The following is a 19528-nucleotide window of genomic DNA, read 5'->3' as shown; positions in this document are numbered from 1 at the left end:
TTATTCTGCCCTGTCCCGGTTGGAAGATGCTTTAAATCATTGACTTTAGAGGCAATCTTTATAATTTAGTTTACTTTTGAATATCTTAAATATTATGAAAACAAGTATAACAGCTTCGTTTTCAAAACACTTTCTGAGGTATAAAACATAAAAAGATTTTTTTTTGTAAAAAAAACACTCAGTGGTTTATTGAATACTTACAACGTTTACACCTTCAATATTAATTAAACTCCACTTTTTTTTAGAGGACGGAAGTGCACAGAACAATAGCCGTTGAAAACATCTTCAAATACGGAACGACCACAAATCGCTAGATACCATATCTGCGACGGAGGCGGACAACCCCCTCCTTTATCTATTTCTGCAACGGGACTTTATACTCCCCAGGATTATTTATATCCAAAAGGCCCAAGGATTAAAGATACACTTCACATACACACTAATGCCAGGTGTCTTTTTTTTAGCTGGGTTAGGTTGGAAATGTTGGATTGCTGTTGCCGCGTGTCCTATACAGACAGAGAAAGAACATTCACAAAAAAAAAAAAAAATAAAACCGAGGCGACAGAACCCCTTACCACGCTGGAGTCTCCTCTTCATAGTAAAACATGGAATGCTTTTCTTCCAATATCCACATTTTTTTGAGGGGTGGGAGGGGGAGAGGGCGAAGGGAGCTTCGAAGGGGAAGGAAAGAGGTAAGGGAAAATTGCACATAAATAAACTGGATGATTCCCCAAACATAAAGTCCTCGGAGGAGACGGCCGCAGAGCTTCGGGGAGAGAGGTTTTCTCGAGTCCTTCATCCAACCGGGAAGCCCGGAGACACACACACTCTCTCTCCCTCTCCCTTGCTCTCTCTCTCTCTCTCTCCCCTCTCTGTCTTCTCATTGCTTGAGCTCCAGGGCCCACACATGCTGCGGCCAGCCAGTCCTGCCTTTCGTTTTCTTATCGTTGCTGCTCACTGTGCTTTTCAAGATTTCGTTCTGGACAGAGAGGGAGAGAGAAGCCGGAGGAGACATTCAGAGATGAGCGGAAATTTCCCCTCTCTTTCTCCCCCTTTCCTCGCCCATCCCCGGACGCGGGCCCAACGGCGAGGGAGGGAGAGAAGGAAAGTCGTGAGGAAGGAGAGCGATGGGGGAGAAAAGACTCCGAGATGAGGAAGGAGCGGAAAAGCCGTGTTCCTCCCCAGTTCGGTGTCGTTCGCTCCCACTGGAGCTGAGATTAGGAAACGGGGAGAGAAGCCTCTCCGGCCTGCGGCCCTGTCCCTCCTGAGTCGGAAAGTTTCTAAAATTCTCTTCTGTTCAATGTCTTGGAGAGCCAGGCTCATCCCCCTCTCCTTGTCCCCACCGTCCCGGGAAATTCTAGATAGAAGGGCCCGGGAGGCCTTCTTTTCTGCTCCGCTTTCCTTCAGTAACGAATCTTGGCGGGCAGAAAGCACTGGAGTGAATATTCATTTCAATCGTATTTATTGAGCGCTTAACTAATGGGTTTAGTTACTGTACTGTGCGCTTGGAAAGTACAATTCAGTACTTGTGTCCACTCTAGCTGGAAGGGCAGATAGAGCCAGGGCCCAGTCCTCGGACTCCGAGATCTGCTTTGTACCGGAGGGAGAGAGCCTAGTGATTTTTTTTCTGGTTCTCCTAGAAACTCCGTCCCCTGTCTAAGCGAGGGGGTGTGGAGGCTCGGGGAGTTCAAACGAGAGGCCCCGTTGAAGCGCTAGGTCTCCTCCAAACCCTTTGAACACTAGGCCCTGGGTCCAGGGAACGGGGTGATTTGGGAAATGAATGGTCACGGGCGAGCACATACTACACACATACTACGCATACAGATACATACACATAGACAAATACACGCACATAAATACACGCACACAAATGCACACACACACACACACACACACACACACACATACACACACGCCTGACCGGTTCTTTAACCGAGCCGCTACTGGAGTAAATGCCCACCAAAGAGGCTCTCACTTGGGAACCGTAAACTCTCATTCTCCGTCAAACACACACGCTGACCCCCGAGGACGATTTCAGGCCTAGGAAATGCATCTCTCGGGGCATCCCAAAACGCTGCCGGGATTGTATTTTGCTATTTTGGCATTTCCACTTTCAATCGGACGGTCCCGAGCCCCCGCGAGCGTGGGAAGAAGAATATCGTAGGAGGGAAACCGATGCCACCCGACTAGGCCAAAATGGGAGAGTTGGGGTTTCCTGGGCTTCCGAAGAGATCCGTGCCCGGGGCTAGGGGCAAACGACCAGCTCGGGGACAGGGATGGGGGGACGTGGGGGAGCCTGTGCGCTTTTTAACGAGCCTCGGGGACGGAAAACTCCCCACCCCGAGCCACCAGCTTCGCTCCGGGTCGGAGGAGGCTTCGGGTAGGGGGCGGGGGGGGGGCGGGAAATGCTCGAGGCTCCCCGAGGGGGAAAACGAAACAAAACACAAAATCTCTCTGGCCTGCCTCTCTGGGGACCCCAATCTTATCTCCCACATACCGGCTTTAGCTCGAAAGCTTTCCAGCTCTAAAATACTTTCCAGGTGGCGACGGTCTCGACCGCCTGACCAGAGGGCCGGAAGGCCCTTCGCCCCCTTCCCAGATTAAGGTGAAGGAGAGGAGAGGAGGCCTGATTCTTTCAGGAGGGACGGTTGGAGTCAGCCAGGGAGGCGAGACCGTCCGGCAGTCGGAGACATCCCTCCCCCACCTCCAGGTCCTTTCCCCGGGGGAAGCAGCCTGGCGAAGCGGCTAGAGCACGGGCCTGGGAGTCAGAAGGTCGTGGGTTTTAATCACGTCCCCCTCTCCGCTCCCCCGGTCCCCTCGTCTGGAAAGTGGGGATGAAGTGTGTGAGCCTCACGAGTGCGTGTGTGTGTGTGTGGGGGGGGGGGGGGCAACCTGTCTTGAGGAGCAGCGTGGCTCAGGGGAAAGAGCCTGGGCTTTGGAGTCAGAGGTCATGAGTTCGAATCCCGGCTGTGCCCCTTGTCAGCTGGGTGACTGTGGGCAAGTCACTTGACTTCTCTGGGCCTCCGTGACCTCCTCTGTAAAATGGGGATGCAGACGGTGAGCCCCACGTGGGACAACCTGATTCCCCTGTGTCTACCCCAGCGCTTAGAACAGTGCTGTGCACATAGTAAGCGCTTAACAGATACCAACATTATCATTATTATCCGGCCCGGTGCTTGCTTAGAAGAGGGCTTGGCGCGGAGTGAGCGCTGAACAACTATCATCGTTACTGTCCTGAACAGATCGTCGGGATCGCAGCCAGAAGGCCTCTCACCCTTCCCCGGCCGAGGGTCAATTCGATCGGAGGAGGCCCAGGAGGCCCAGGAGGCCCGAGTGTCGCCAGAGGGACGGGGAGGGAGCAGAGCAGGCAGCCCAGAAGGAGGGGAGGCCGTCGGCCGGTCCTTTTCCCGCCCCGTCCCCCTTCCTTCCTTCCTTCCTTCCTTCCCCCTTCCTTCCTTCCTTCCCCCTTTCCCCTTCCTTCCTCCCCCCTCGGACACTGACCAGCTCCTTCTTCCTCTTCTCCTCCTTCACGTCGGTCTTCTTGATCTCGGCCTTGAAGGCCTCCGCCTCCCCGTGCTGGTCATCTTTGGCCAGCAGGTCCATGAGGTAGGCGATGTAGCTGGTGGCCAGGCGGAGGGTCTTGATCTTGGAGAGCTTGGTGTCGGCGGGCACGTTGGGGATGCACTCCCGCAGCTCGGCGAAGGCGCTGTTGATGCTCTGAGTCCTGCGCCGCTCCTTGCGGTTGGCCGTGCCCCGCCTCTTGACCGGCCGCGGACCCCCGAGGCCCGGCGGCCCGGCGCCCGGGGGTCCGCACCCCCCGCCGCCGCCCCCTCCTCCTCCAACGCCGCCGCCGCCGCCGCCGCCGGGGCCTCCGCCCCCCCCGTAGTGGGAGTGGTCCGGCCCGGCCGCGCCGTTGGCGTACTCGGGGCTGTAGGACAGAGCCATGCCGTAGTCGGGGGGGGACATGTCGGGGTGGCCCAGCAGCCAGCCGTGGAAATAGGGGCTCTCCTCGTGTCCGCACCGACTGGCGGCGGCGGCGGCGGCGGCGGCGGCCGCGGCGGCGGCGGCGGCGGCGGCGAAGGGGTAGCCCTCATGGTGCACCACCGGGTGGTGGGGGAAGCCCCCCACCAGGCTCATGGCTGCTGCCGCCGCCCCGCCGCCCCCCGGCCCCCGGCCGGTCCTCCCGCAGCCCCCTCCTCCGCCCCGCCGCCCCCGGGGGGCCCGGGGGCTCCGCTGCTGCTCATGCACCGACCCCCGCGCCGCTTCGGACTCCGCTCCACGCCGGCCTCCGGGATCTCTCGGCTCGCCGGGATCCGGGACCTCCCGGCCTCCGCTCGGCCCTCCCGGCCTCCTCCCGGCCCCCCGCGGCCCAGCCCCCGAGCCGCCGGCCCCCCGCCGCCTCCTGGCCGCCCCCCGGTCGCCGGGCCCCGGCCCTGGGTCTGTCCCGGCCCCTCCCGACCCCGCGGGCTCCGGGACCTCCCGGCCCCTACTCGCCACCCCCACGAGCGGCCGGCCCCCTGACCTCTACTCGCCACCCCGGGAGCCTCCGGGTCCCGGACCCCTGTCCCGGCCACCCCCCGGGCCTCCGGCCTCCGGGCCCCCTGTCCCGGCCACCCCGCGAGCCTCCGGCCCCCGGACCCCTGTCCCGGCCACCCCGCGAGCCTCCGGCCCCCGGACCCCTGTCCCGGCCACCCCGCGAGCCTCCGGCCCCCGGACCCCTGTCCCGGCCACCCCGCGAGCCTCCGGCCCCCCGGACCTCTGCCCCGGCCACCCCCCGGGCCTCCGGCCTCCGGGACCTCCCGGCCTCCGGGCCTCTCCCCGCAGCGGGGCGGGGGCCGGCGGACCCCAGGAGCCCTTCACGGACAGAGGCTGTCGTCCTCCATGGTCCCCCCCTCCTCTCCCTCTCTCTCCACCTCCCCTCCCCCAGCTCCGCGGCCTCGGACGGGGCAGGAGGGGGAGGGGGCAGGTGGGGTTCGATGAGGTTTCTGGAGGGACCCAGGCGTCCCGGGTGGGTCCGTCCGTCCGTCCGTCCAGGCCTGCGGATCCCCGGGCTCTGCCCTCAGGACCAGCCCGGTGCATCCATCCCCGGGCCCTCGGCCGGTCCTGGTGGGCGGTGGGTGGCCGGGTGCTTGGGTGGGTGGGTGGGTGGGCGGGTGGGTGGTTGGGGGGCTCCCGGGACTCCTGGGGTCCTCTGCGGCCCGGCTCGGTGGACGGTCCCGATGGCAGATGTGTCCCCCCCCCCCCGGCCCGGGCTCCACCTACAGCTACATGTTTGGGCCCCCTGGGTTAATATATGGCGTCAGAGCCTCGACACGCCAATCCCGGACGGGCAGGGGCGGCGCCTCCCACCCTTCGCAATAAAAAAAAAAAAATTTTTTTGATGTCCCCGTTGCTAATTGCTCGGCTCCTCTCTCTGGATTGGCTGCCTCGACAGATCCATAATATAATTAAAACAAGGGGGGGTGAAGTGGGGGGGGGGCGAGGGGGAGGCGTGGGCCGGGGGAGGGGGAGAGAGGGGCTTCTTAAAACTTTTTTTTTTTTTATCAGCAGAGGTTAATGCAAGTGTTTAGCAGATGCTTTGCTATAAAACATCCCCCCCCCCCCCTTATACCGCTAGAAATATCGGATCGTCCCAAATCAGGTACAGTACCGCACTTTACCGTTTCTTGTTTTCTTTTTTCTTGGTCCTAGTAATATATGTGTGTGTGTGTGTGTGTGTGTATACATAAATACATTTATACATATGTGTATATATATGCGTATATATGTGTATATATTTGTATATGATGAGAGCTTACTATGTGCAGAGCACTGTACTGAGCGCTTGGAATGTACAATTCGGCAACAGAATATATATCTGTATATATATATGTGTGTATATATACAAATATAGGTGTATATGTACACACATATACGTGTACGTGAATGGCTGCTCCGTTGTGGGCAGGGATGGTCTCTCTTTGTTGCTGTAGGGTACTTACTACACCGCTCTGCACAGAGTAAGCGCTCAACAGATGCGACCGAGCCCGTCGCTGGGCAGGGATCGTCTCTATCTGCTGCCCAACTGTCCATTCCAAGCGCTTAGTCCAGTGCTCTGCACCCCGCCAGCGCTCAATCCGCGCGGTTGGATGCGTGGATGAATGAATGAATATTGCTTTTTCCAAGGGGTTTCTAGATGAGCGGGGGAGGATCCCCAAAAGAAGAGGGTTCGGAGCACTGTTCCTCCCCCCACCATCACCATCACCATCACACACACACACACACCAGGCAGATACATACACTTCCCGCATCTCTCCCGCAGTCTGAGGTTGGGGCTTCTCTGGAACGACTTCGGGCTTCTGTTCGGCCGCCCCGGGGAGGCGAAGATCTTGGGACCCCCGAGACGTGGGGGAGGGGAAAGGCAGGGAGGCCCTTTAAAAGGCTCGACGAGACCCCCACCTTCCCGGGCTACTGGGGACCCTCGCCCCTGGGGCGACCACCCCAAAAACCATTTCTCTTCCAGCTGGCCTCCCTCTGACCGTGTCACCGGCTTCTCCATCCTGGGAGCCGCTGGGGATCAGTCGGATGCCCGTTTAAAACGGGCCTGTTTGGTAAGTAACTGAATATTTTTTACAGCGTGTTCCGGGTTTACGTTCGGCTTTTTATGAACAAACATATAAATACATCTCCGCATTCCTACCTCCCCCGTAAAAGCAGGCATCTGGGAGAAGCCGGGGTTTAGTAAGCGAAGGGGAATCGTTAAAGGCCGAAGGGACGAGCCGGGTGCCCAGGAGAGGCGGAGGATTCGGGGCTTCGGGAAGGGCAGTGCCCATCGGCCCAGACGGGCAGGGCCATCGGCCCTCTCGGACTCTCTGGTCGGGGCCCAAGTCGGGTGGAGATGGAGCTGGGGGGGGGGGGGGGTCAGATTTGTCCCGCTTGGGATAAGAATCCGGGAGGTGCTGGGGAAAAAGGACTGGCTCTTATCCGCCCAGTGGAGGAAGGGCAAGGGGGGCGAGCGACCCCCGAAGAGACGGCCTCGGAGCCGGGTTGGCACGGGAGGAGAGCGCCCCAGGAAAGAGGGCAGGGCTCTGGGGGGAAGGCCAAGGGGAAATCGGAGACCCTGGAAGTTGGAGCCATCTAAGCAGTAATCCCGCACCAGGATTCGCATTCCTGAGCGCTCGGCGGTGGTGTTCCTCGGAGAGCCGTAGTTGCCCGGCCTGGTGCCCCCAAAGGGAGACAGCGCGGGACGCGGGACTGACCGCTTTGTTCGAGGCTACCCTGCCCCTGCGCCTCGAGCTGCCTGATTTCAACTGCAGCGTCGGTCACCGAGGGGCTGTCATAATACTAATCATCATCATCACGATGATGATCGTATTTGTTAAAGTGGGCATGAACACTGTGAGCCCCATCTGGGACGACCTGATTACCTTGCATCCCCCCCCCCCCCGCTTAGAACAGCGTTTGGCACATAGTAAGCGCTTAATAAATACCATTATTGCTATTATTCATAAGCGCTGACTATGAGCCAGGCGTTGTTCTAAGCGCGGGGGAAGGGTAATCGGGTGGGTCACAGTCCCTGTCCCACATGGGGCTCCCAGTCTTAATCCCCATTTTACAGATGAGGGAATTGCGGCTCAGAGAAGGGAAGTGACTTGCCTAAGGTCACACAGCGGATAAGTGGCAAAATCGGGATTAGAACCCATGACCTTTTGATTTTCGGGTCCGTGCTCTATCGACTAGGCCGTGCTGCTTTTCCGTGGGCTACCTGATTTGTCTCCGAGTAATGAGGGCGGGAAGTGGGGGGGCAGGGAGGGCCTGGGAGCGTCAGGTCGGGGGCACGCAGGCAGCCCCCCACCCCCAACCGACCTCTCTCTCTCAGTCGGGGCAGAGAGTGGAGCCCCTCCGTCCAATCTGACTGCCCAGAGCTTCTCCTTCCCGGCTAGTCAGAACCGCGATTTCCATTTCCAAGCAAAGACTTTTTTTTTTTCTTTTACAAGGGTTTAAAGCGCCCGCAAGGAAGAAAACTTCGCCGCCGAGTTTATTTAAGGAAGCAGCGCAGGTAATGAAGTGGACGTGCGTTGTCATTTGCGGCCGGAGGGCAAAGATGCAGAAATAAATAGACCGAAGCCAGCCGACTGGATCAAGGGCGTGGGAGCAGGAAGGTGAAGTGGGATGTTGCTTACGTTGGACGGAGAACTGAGGAGAAGTCGGGAAAATCGGCTCGTGGGTAGGTTACAGGTTGGATGGAGGGGGGGGGAGGAGGAGAAAGAGGAGGAGGAGGAGGTGAAAAGGAAGGAGGAGGAGGAAGGAGATAAGAGAAGGACGAGGAGGAGGGAGAAGAAAGAAGAAGAAGAGGAGGACGAGAAGAGGAGAAGAAAAACAAGAGGAGGACGAGAAGATGATAAGAAAAAGAAGAAGAGGGGAAGAAGAGATTGGAGAGGCGCGAGGCGGAGCTTTTCGCGAAGTCAGAGGCTTTCTTCTGCACTTCTGATTTTCCTTTAATTGAGAGAACCCGTGGTAAACCACAACAGCGGGGCAGATAGCATCTCAAGTGATGAAAGAAACGGAAAGCACGAGGCAGAGAGGGGGCAATAAAAGCCGCTTGGCGATGATAATCTGACCGTCCGTGCGCCAAGGCCGCGTCGGTAGCGTTGCACTGCGACGGTGACAACCAGGGCCTGAACCCCCAAGTCAGAATCCGCCAAAAGACGGGTCAGGATGGGAGGTCGATAGAGTCTCCCTCGACCGGACCTCCTTCTCCGATGGCGAGAGGGCCCAGTCCGAAGCTTTTACGGTGGATACTAAGCTGCCAAGTTTTCCTCCCTCCCTCCCTCCCTCCCTCCCTATCTTCTCTCCTCCCTCGTCCCCCCGCTCCCCCCCTCACCCTTCCTCCCGGCTCCTCCCGGCCTGGGATGCCAACACCAAGACCAAATTCCCTGCGAGCTCGCATTCCTCGTTTTTTTTTTTTGTTTTTTGGTTGTTGTTTTATTTTTCTCTTTTAGATTTCCACTCCGCTCCGCGCCCTTCTGTGAAAACCACCGAACCGGGGAGAAAGAGCACCCAATCTTCAGCTGCCCTCCCCGGCTGTTCAATCTTTTTTTTACAAAACTGCGACTGCATAACCCCCTCCACCAGGACCCACCCGAGCTTTGGGATTGCACTTGCCACGGACCCTCCCTCCCCACCCTCCAGCCCTGACTCAGAGGAGCCACCCACCCTCCTGCGGGGCCTCTAATTGGTTCTGGACTCCTGATTCCCAGTCTCTAGGCCCCATGATTTTCCATCCCTACCATCCCATAATTACTATTACTATAATGATGTTTATTACCTATCTCCCCATTCTTCCCCAACCCACCCCCCCAAATCATCATCCCTTTATTTTGGCTTTTTAAAGCTCGTCTTTGGCTGATTTTTTTTTTTTTTAGCCCAACACGATATGCTAGAGTCTGCTTTTCCAAAGAAATCCAGATCTCTGCGATCTCTGCATTTCTTTCGGAAGAAAGTCCCCTTTCCGGCTTGTGCCGTCCATCCCGAGAATCCCGGATAGGCCGAGGCTTACAGTCGGGCCTCAAATCAAATTTCACGTTCTTTTCTCTAAGGACTCACGAGAAGAGACTTTTGAACACATCTTTAGCCTCCACAGGGGTCCAGGATGCGGAGGGCCAGAGAAAGGGCAGGAAACCAGGAGCCAGGCCGCCTGGGCCTTGAAGGAGATGTCGAGGGGCAGGGTCGGGGGGTGGGTGCAAATGAGGACCCGGTCGGCACTGACATTTCTTCTAGCAGGTCCTTCTCACCCTCTAACACCCCTTCTTCCTCCAACACCCTCTTTCCCTTCAGCGCCTTCTCGCCCTCCCCTTCCAACACCCTCTCCTTCTCCAACAGCCTCTCTCCCCCCCGCCCAACGCCCTCTCCTCTTTCTCCTTTACCCTCCTCCGAAGCCTTATTACTTCTCCAATGCCCTCGCTCCGTTCCCTTCCCACTCCACCTCCAACTCCCTCTCCAACACCCTCACCCTGTCCAGCGCCTTCTCCTAATGCTCAGTTTCAAGTCTTTGAGAATTTTTCTTAGAATAAATTCTCCAGATAAATTGTCTTAAGGCGGGAGCACCTTCCAGCGCCTGTGATTTGGAAATTTTTGGCTACTGAAGGGGGGGATGGAGATTTATTCTCTTCTTTTTTGTTCCCCTAGTCAAAATACTCTGAGGTGAACCAGGCCCTACAGACTGGACTTCTTGCTCTACCTCTGCCTCTGTTTCTGTCTCTGTCCCCTTAGACCGTGAGCCCTTTGATGGCCAGGGATCGTGTCCAGTTCCCACTTTTGTACAGGTTTCCAGTGCTTAGTACAATGCTCTGCTCACAGTAAGTACTTAATAAATACTATTACCACCTCTACTCCGTCTCTGACTCTCTCTTCTCCACTTATCTTCCTCAACTCGTTCTCTCCCTCCTTGAGAGGAGTGGGCCCCAAGCCATTCAGGTCCCAGATAGGTTGGGTTCGGATGGATGGGGGGCGATCAGGGAAGAGATGAGGTTTTGGGGAATGCCGGAAGGCCGTTCAGGAGAAGAGTGAATTCCTCCAACGCCCCAACTCTGGTTTTGAGCTCGGTCTCAGTACCTTCTTGAATTTTCTAACGTCTTCTCCCTCCTAATCCCTCCCTCCCGAGGGCGACAGAGCTCCGATTCAGAGAACCCAGGCCCGAGACCTCCAGTCAGAGGGAGAGGATGGGGAGGAAGTCGACGACAGAGAGAGAAAAAGAGAGAGAGTATACCCTCCCACCGTCTATCAGTTCGGCCCCACCCAGCGAGCCGCCCATAAAAGAATCCCTAAAGCCAACATCTCAGCCGGTCTGGACGTTTTGAAGACAGTGAAGACAATCCCTTACTAGAAGGCACCGAGATCTGCCAGTTTGCACGATCAAGAATTATATTTGCCCGAGAAACAGAACATATTTACACGGGGGGAGAGGTCTGCTAAGAGGGAAGAGGTATCTTTATTTTAAAAAAATCTATAAAGTGGAAGCACGCTGACTTCATTGTCCATAAACTTTTGTTAAATCTGCGTATCAATAAATCCGCCAACAAATATTCACCCTTTCTTCCACCCTCGTATGTTCGCCTCTGTGCCTTTCGCTGGATTTACTTCATATCGCTCACTTATATACGTCTGCTGCCTAGGTTGAAGTGAAATGCACAGAGATGCAAAATCTGGGATCATTTTGACAATACAGAGTCTGCCGCAGAAGCTCAAGTGTTTCGGTTCGATTGCCATGCAGTTTCCATTTCGGAAAAAATGTCAGAAGAAAAGAACTTGAAAACTGGAGGCTAGGAGGGGCAGTCTCTGGAAAAGCGGCGAGAGGGGGGACCGGGCTCCCCGTTTATAATGCCAGAGTTGCCTGCCTTCCTGAAATCGCTTTTTCGCCACCTTCTTGGCACCTTCGCGAGGATGAGCTCGCTTTTCCCCGCTCTCTAGCTCTCTCCCACACCACGATTTTCCTCCAGGTTAGATGGGGCTTTTGCCTGTAGGAAAGGGATCCTCGCCAGAACGGTTAGGTTTCAAGTTAACAAAAAGAAACACTTTTATTGTCAATTTTAATGGAAACCTCGATTTTACAAGGGTTGGGTTGAGCGGTGAGCGTAGATCAAAAGCAGCCTCGTTTGATTTCCAAATCTCCTCTGAAGCTCAGACAATTAAGTATAATTTGGCTCCCGACGACACGATCCCAAAACGTTCATTCTGTAAATGCGAATGTCATTCTGACCGCCGTCGAGCGACCTGTCTCCCAGGTCGCAGTCAGAGTCTCCTACACCACGTCTCTGGGCCCCAGAATTTGATTTATTTTCAATAAGTCGCCTAACGGAGGGCCTGGGTTGGGACTTCTCATTTACTGAATAGCTAGCCCCCTTCCCCGCATGAACCGAAAGATAATAGCCGCTGGTTGAGTGGAGTCCTTCCCGTAATTTGGATACACCGAGTCGCCAGTTAATGACATATAATCAGCCTATGGGTCACTTGGTCATTCTCTTATTACAACCCCCCTCCTGCTCTCTCTGATCTCCTTTCAAACTAAATTTCACACAAACAAATAAAGCAAGACAGGAACAATTCCTTAACCCAAAGAGAGAGAGAGAGAGAGAGAGAAAGAGAGAGGGAGGGAGAGAGAAATATTAGAAACTCCTGCTCCAGAACTCTAAACACGGAAAGGAAAATTTAGAGGCTAGGAACATCTTATCAAAAAAGAGCATATTGTGTACGAAACACTAAAAGAAAACGTTCTGGCTTATGTTTAAGTGACAGAAAATTAAAATAAAAATAATTGCAAACAGAAAAGTCATCATATAAACAGAAAAGGCAGGATGCTTACTGGAAGTGCGCACTAGGAGGGTAATTTGTTGTTACAGATTATGGATCTGAAATGTGATTGGCAAGGCGGTGCTAGGCCTCGTTTTCCAGAAAGAGAACGCTTTTCGTTTTAAGACGGGGGTGTGTGTGCGTGAAAGAGAGGATAGGCCAAATACCTCGAAGAGCGAACCATCGAACCGTCCTGGTGTCCCAAAGGCGTTCATTGGAAACGAAAGAATTGGTAACGACTCTGGTGTGGGCGAGTACATAGCAACCCCCGCCCCGTCGCCCCCTCCACACTTCTTGTCCGGACGGTCCTGCCGTCTTCCAAATACGTTCTGCCTTTTGCTGCTTTTTTTTTTTCTCTCCCCCACCCCTGATTTGCCCGGCTCCCTCCATCAAGTTGGTTCCTCTCCGGGTGGTAACCAGGGTATCGGGGCGGTGGGTAGCAGGCGCAGCCCACCGGGGCAGTGCAGAGGGACAAGCGTCACTGGATGGGATCGCCCCCTCGCCCCCTCCTCTCCAGGCTACTGGCATCCCCTCCTCCTCCTCCTCCTCCTCCTCCTCCTTTCCCCACCCCCCCCCCCGCACTCCTTTAGAGAATGTCGGGCTGCATTCTGAAATCTAACGCTTTTTTCCTAAAGGTCGAGGGGAGGAGGTGAAGACCAGGGTCCCCATCCCGCCCGGTTCGCTAATGAGAGAGCTCTGTTGTAAGCCCCTCGCCCCGGGCCACACACATCCACCCCCCCATCCACCCACACACCACGCACACATACCCCATGCGCACATGCAGTCGCGCAGTGCAGTGACAGCCTATCCAAGTAGTCACAACACACACACCCCCCCAGAGTCAATAATAATAATAATGATAATAATTGTAGCATTTGTTAAGCGTTTAACTATATTCGAATCCCGGCTCCGCCACTTGTCAGCTGTGTGACTGTGGGCAAGTCACTTCCCTTCTCTGGGTCTCAGTGACCTCATCTGGAAAATGGGGATGAAGACTGCGAGCCCCACGGGGGGACAACCTCATTACCTTGGATCCACCCCTGCATTTAGAACAGTGCTTGGCACATAGTAAGCGCTTAACAAATACCAGCATTATTAAGCGCTGATGCAATGACAGCACACACACACACACACGCCCCATGTACTCATAGAGTTAAACAATGCAGTGACAGCCTATCCACGTAGTCACAACACACAGACACACACACACACACACAATCAATGAAATGACAGCATACACACACTCACAGACACCCCACGTGCACATACAGTCGCACAGTGCAGTGACGGCCTATCCACGTAGTCACAATACATAATAATAATAATGTTAATAATAACGTTGGCATTTGTTAAGCGCTTACTATGTGCCAAGCGCTGTTCCAAGCGCTGCCAAGCACTGTTCTAAGCGCTGGGGTAGATACAAGGCAATAAGATCGTCCCACAGAGGGCTCAGTCTTCATCCCCATTTTGCAGATGAGGTACCTGAGGCCCAGAGAAGTGAAGTGACCTGCCCGAGGTCACACAGCTGCCAAGCGGCAGAGCCGGGATTAGAACCCATAGCCTCTGACTCCCAGACCGGTGCTCTTTCCACTAAGCCACGCTGCTTCTCTACATACACATACATACGATTAGACCGTAAGCCCGTCAAAGGGCAGGGACCGTCTTTATCTGTTACCGATTTGTCTATTCCAAGCGCTTGGTACAGTGCTCTGCACCTAGTAAGCGCTCAATAAATACTATGGAATGAATGAATACATGCATACACATAGTGGATGCAGTGACAGCCCACACACGCATGTAGTCAAGGTACACACCTACACACCCACACTCTCCTCTTCTATCGGTTCTTCTAAGGGAACCCAGTCCCTTTTGAGCCCCCCGTTAAAACCGGGCATTTATACTGGGAGATTTTCCATCTTCTCTCGTCTGGGCTCATCCCGCCTCCTCACCCCAATTCCCTTGTCCGGCTCTGCTCAGGGTGAATTTCGTTCTGCTCTGTCAGGGAGACCTGCCCTCCAGGAGGAGAGATAGTGGCCGGACCCTTTCCGCCTGATCAGGCCGGGGAAGGGGTCTGGTGTGGAGAGGGAAATAGGGTGGGCCTACAACCTCACACAACACAACCGGACTCTCCAGGCTACTGGCATCCCCTCCTCCTCCTCCTCCTCCTCCTCCTCCTCCTCTAGGCCATGCGAAAAGATTTATAATAATGCTGGTATCTGTTAAGCGCTTACTATGTGCACAGCACTGTTCTTAGCGCTGGGGTGGATACGGGGTCATCAGATCGCTCCACGTGAGGCTTACAGTCTTAATTCCCATTTTGCAGATGAGGGAACTGAGGCACAGAGAATAATGATAATAATAATGTTGGTATTTGTAAAGCGCTTACTATGTGCCGAGCACTGTTCTAAGCGCTGGGGGAGATACAGGGGAATCAGGTTGTCCCACGTGAGGCTCACGGTTAATCCCCATTTTACAGATGAGGGACCTGAGGCACAGAGAAGTGAAGTGACCTGCCCACAGTCACCCAGCTGACAAGTGGCAGAGCCGGGATACAAGTGGCAGAGCCTGGATGATTTATGTGCTAATAATAATCATAATTGTTGGTACTTGTTAAGCATTTCTATGTGCCAGGCACTGTACTAAGCGCTGAGGTAGACATAAGCGAATCGTGTTGGACACAGTCCCTGTCCCATATGGGGCTCACGGTCTCAATCCCCATTTTACAGGTGCAGTAACTGAGGCCCAGAGAAGTGACTTGCCCAAGGTCACACAGCTGACAGGGCGGGATTAGAACCCACATCCTCCTGCCTGTCAGGCCCGGGCTCTATTCTCTACACCATGAGGTACATATCTGTAATTTATTTATGTTAATGTTTGTTTCCCCCTCTGCCCCCCACCAAGACCATAAATTCGTTGTGGGTAGGGAATGTGTTTATTGTTGCATTGTACTCTCCCAAGCGCTTAGTACGGTGCTCCGCACACAGTAAGCGCTCAATAAATACGGTTGAATGAGTGAAAAGAAAGCCCGCCTTCCTCCTCGCCTTCCCAGCAAGGTCCAGGCGGAGCTGGGTAGAGGATGTGGATGAGGAGGACTGGGTTTCTGTTCCTCACCTTGCTACTACTCGAGCGTTTAGAACAGTGCTCGGCACATAGTAAGCGCTTAACAGATACCATTATTATTATTATCTTGATGTCCTTTCCCTCCCTGATTCACCCGGGCTATATCCCGCCCCTCTTTCATCAAATTTGTAATCATCATCATCATCATAGGTAATATAATACAATACTAATGGTATTTGTTAAGCCCTTAATTTGTGCCAAGCACTGTTCTAAGCGCTGGGATAGATATCAAGTAATCAGGTTGCCCCACGTGGGGCTCACAGATCGAGAAACAGCGTGGCTCAGTGGAAACCGCACGAGCGTGGGAGCCAGAGGTCATGGGTTCGAATTCCGCCTCCGTCACTTGTCAGCTGTGTGACTGTGGGCGAGTCACTTCACTTCTCTGGGCCTCAGTTACCTCATCTGTAAAATGGGGATGAAGACTGAGCCTCACGTGGGACAACCTGACTACCCTGTATCTACCCCAGCGCTCAGAGCAGGGTTCTGCACATAGTAAGCGCTTAACAAATACCAACATTATTATTATTATTAATCCCCATTTTCCAGATGAGGTAACGGAGTCACAGAGAAGTGAAGTGATTCGCCCAGGGACACCCAGCAGACAAGTGGCGGGGCCGGGATTAGAACCCACGTCCTCAGACTCCCAAGCCCGGGCTGCTTCTCTAGTAGCGACGGGGCTTCTCTGGTAGCGATGGGAAGGGGAGTGCGAGCCCAAGCTACTTACTGTCCATCCCGTCTACAGGGAGGGAGGAAGAATTTCCAGTCATTTTCTGGAAGCTGGACCTCAGGCTCCTTCCCCTTGGACCCTCTCTGGTCAGCCTGGTCAGCTCTCCCCCTCCGGGCCCTCGGAGCCTTGCAGGGTCTCTCTCGCGTGGCTCAGTGGAAAGAGCCCGGGCTTGGGAGTCAGAGGTCATGAGTTCGAATCCCGACTCTGCCTCTTGTCAGCTGTGTGACTGTGGGCAAGCCGCTTCACTTCTCGGTGTCTCAGTTCCCTCTTCTGTAAAATGGGGATGAAGACTGGGAGCCTCATGTGGGACAACCTGATGACCCTCTATCTACCCCAGCGCTTCGAACAGTGCTCCGCACATAGTAAGCGCTTAACAAATACCAACATTATTATTAATAATTATGGTATTCGTTAAGCACTTACTATGTGCCAGGCACTGTGCTAAAGGCTGAGGTTGGATACAAGCAAATCGTGTTGGACACAGTGCCTTTCTCAGGTAGGGGCTCCCAATCTCAAACGCCCATTTTACAGATGAGGGAACTGAGGCCCAGAGAAGTGAAGTGATTTGCCCGAGGTCACACAGCAGACACGTGGCAGAGCGGAATTAGAACCCATGACCTGTGACTCCCAAGTCCCGGCTCTTTCCACTGAGCCACGCTGCTCCTCAAACCTTCTCAAATCTCACATCTTTCCGAATGAGACAGCGTGGCTTAGTAGAGAAGCAGTCTGGCTCTGTGACTAGAGCCCGGGCTTGGGAGTCAGAGGTCATGGGTTCTAATCCAGCCTCCGCTGCTTGTCAGCTTTGTGACTTTGGGTAAGTCACTTAACTTCTCCGGGCCTCGGTTACCTCATCAGTAAAAATGGAGATTAAAAAATGCCCACTAGACCATACTCTAATGCTTCCCTCCCCCATAATTTCTTCTCTCCTTTCCCTTGGCCTGGTGTCTCCTCCTTCCCTCCCCCTCCCCACCCAAATCAGCAGAAAGCCCGAGACCCCTCGCAAGGTGGAGGGAAAAATCCTCTTCCCTCCTGAGAAGCAGCGTGGCTCAGTGGAAAGAGCACGGGCTGGGGAGGCAGAGGTCATGGGTTCAAATCCTGCCTCCGCCACTTGTCAGCTGCGTGACTTTGGGCAAGTCACTTAACTTTTCTGTGCTTCAGTTCCCTCAACTGTAAAATGGGGATTGAGACTGTGAGCCCCATGTGGGGACAACCTGTATCCTCCTCAGCGTTTAGAACAGTGCTCTGCACATAGTAAGCGCTTAATAAATGCCATCGTCATCATCATATCAGGGACACATCTCTCCCCTCTGCTGATCCAGGAGGCGGTGAGCAAAGTGTTAAGCTCCTCCCCGTCCCCTCCCCCCGCCCAGCCCCCACCCACGATCCTCTAGAGATAATAAAATAATAATAGTGGTATTTGTTCAGCGCTTACTCTGTGCCAAGCCCTGTTCTAAGCGCTGGGGTAATAATTCATTCATTCAATCGTATTTACTGAGCGTTTACTGTTGCAGAGCACTGTACTAAGCGCTTCAAAATGATGATGATGGTAATGGTATTTGTTAAGCGCTTCCCATGTGCCCAGCGCTGTACGAAGCGCTGGGGTGGATACAAAGCAAATCAGGCGGGACACAGTCCCTGTCCCACGTGGGGCTCACAGTCTCAATCCCCATTTTGTAGATGAGGGAAGTGAGGCCCAGAGAAGTGAAGTGAGTTACCCAAAGTCACACAGCTGACAAGCAGCGGCGGCGGGATTAGAACCCATGACCTCTGACTCCCAAGCCCGGGCCCTTGCCAAAGAGCCAGATTGCTTCTCTACTCAACCACCCTATCTCAATCGGAAAGATTTGAGATTTGAGAAGATTTGAGGAGCAGCGTGGCTCAGTGGAAAGAGCCGGGGCTCGGGAGTGAGAGGTCATGGGTTCTAATCCCACCTCCGCCGCTTGTCAGCTGTGTGGCCTTGGGCAAGTCACTTAGTTTCTCTGTTCCTCACTTCCCTCATCTGTAAAATGGGGATGAAGACTGTGAGCCCTACGTGGGATAACCTGATTACCTTGTATCTACCCCAGCCCTTAGAACAGTGGTTGGCACTTAGTAAGCGCTTAACAAAGACCGTTACTATTATTATTAATAAAATTTCCAACATTTAAAAAGAGCTCCACAAGCGTGGCTCAATGAAAAGAGCACGGGCCTGGGAGTCAGAGGTGGTGGGTTCGAATCCCTACTCCGCTGTGTGACTGTGGGCAAGTCACTTCACTTCTCTGTGCCTCAGTGACCTCATCTGTAAAACGGGGATGAAGACTGTGAGCCTCACGTGGGATGACCTGATGACCCTGTATCTACCCCAGCGCTTAGAACAGTGCTCTGCACATAGTAAGCGCTTAACAAATACCACCATTATTGACAAGGGGAACGATCCGTTCTTTTAGCCTTGTTTGCTTGGAAGCCACAGGCAACCTCGTGACAGAGACTTGGCTACCTGAGGCCAACCTTTCCTGGCCGGGGTGAACATCTCGCCTAACAACAATGATATAGTGGCATCTGTTAAGCACTTGCCTTGAGCCCCACACTGTGCTCAACGCTGGGGTAGAAGACAAGATAATCAGATCGGACCAAATCCCTGTCCCGCACGGGGGAATCCCAGTCTACAGGGGAGGGAGAACAAGTGTGTGCCATGTCTCTATGGGCACACGTGCCTGTACTTATGTATACGGAGAGAAGCAGCGTGGCTCAGTGGAGAGAGCCCGGGCTTGGGAGTCAGAGGTCACGGGTTCAAATCCCGACTCCGCCGCTTGTCAGTTGGGTGACCTTGGGCAAGTCACTTCACTTCTCTGGGCCTCAGTTCTCTCATCAGTAAAATGGGGATGAAGACCGTGAGCCCTTCGTGGGACGACCTGATTACCTTGTATCTACCCCAGCGCTTAGAGCGGTGCGTGGCACCTAGGAAGCACTTAACGAATACCAACAATACTATTATTATTATTACGTGTGTGTGGGCGCACCCACTCTCAGATATCGTCCAGAGTGTACGGAGAGCGATATTCTCATGACCCGGCGGCGCTTAGAACAGTGCCTGTCACATAGTAAGTGCTTAAGACATACCATCATTATCATTCAAGCACTTAGTACAGTGCTTTGCATACAGGAAGCGCTCAATAAATACGAGTAGTAATAATATTTCTGAGTCATTTTCTAAGCCGCTAGCCCCGGCTTATATTTCTGTTCGCGTGCAGAAATATATTTTCCGTCCTTACACGGGGTTCTTCCTGCATTTTTGGGTTGTGCGCGGACGAGGGGTTGGTTACATGATTAGCCTCTACTGGAATTTTTTTCCCCCTTCCCTTCTCTCCGCCCTGC

General features: G+C 54.3%; 1 protein-coding gene across 1 annotated transcript; it reads right to left on the bottom strand.

The window, feature by feature from the left end:
* Positions 1 to 454: 454 nt before the first annotated feature.
* HAND2 (heart and neural crest derivatives expressed 2) lies at positions 455 to 4152 on the bottom strand. Its single transcript, XM_029076363.2, has 2 exons — positions 3502 to 4152; positions 455 to 979 (listed from the first exon to the last, which is right to left on the bottom strand). The coding sequence occupies exons 1-2, from the start codon at positions 4135 to 4137 to the stop codon at positions 881 to 883; spliced, it is 735 nt and encodes a 244-aa protein (XP_028932196.1). The 5' UTR covers positions 4138 to 4152; the 3' UTR covers positions 455 to 880.
* Between the last annotated feature and the right edge of the window lie 15376 nt (positions 4153 to 19528).

The sequence above is a fragment of the Ornithorhynchus anatinus genome, chromosome 12, assembly GCF_004115215.2.
Source record: "Ornithorhynchus anatinus isolate Pmale09 chromosome 12, mOrnAna1.pri.v4, whole genome shotgun sequence".
Lineage (NCBI taxonomy): Eukaryota > Metazoa > Chordata > Mammalia > Monotremata > Ornithorhynchidae > Ornithorhynchus > Ornithorhynchus anatinus.
This window is presented reverse-complemented; position numbering and strand designations above follow the sequence as displayed.

Bases quoted from the DNA above. Each gene is read 5' to 3' on its own strand.
- HAND2 (XM_029076363.2), bottom strand. From the start codon at position 4,137: ATGAGCCTGGTGGGGGGCTTCCCCCACCACCCGGTGGTGCACCATGAG. The intron at 980-3,501 runs GTCAGTGTCCGA...CTCTCTGTCCAG, and splicing joins AGAAGAGGAAGAAGGAGCTG to AACGAAATCTTGAAAAGCAC.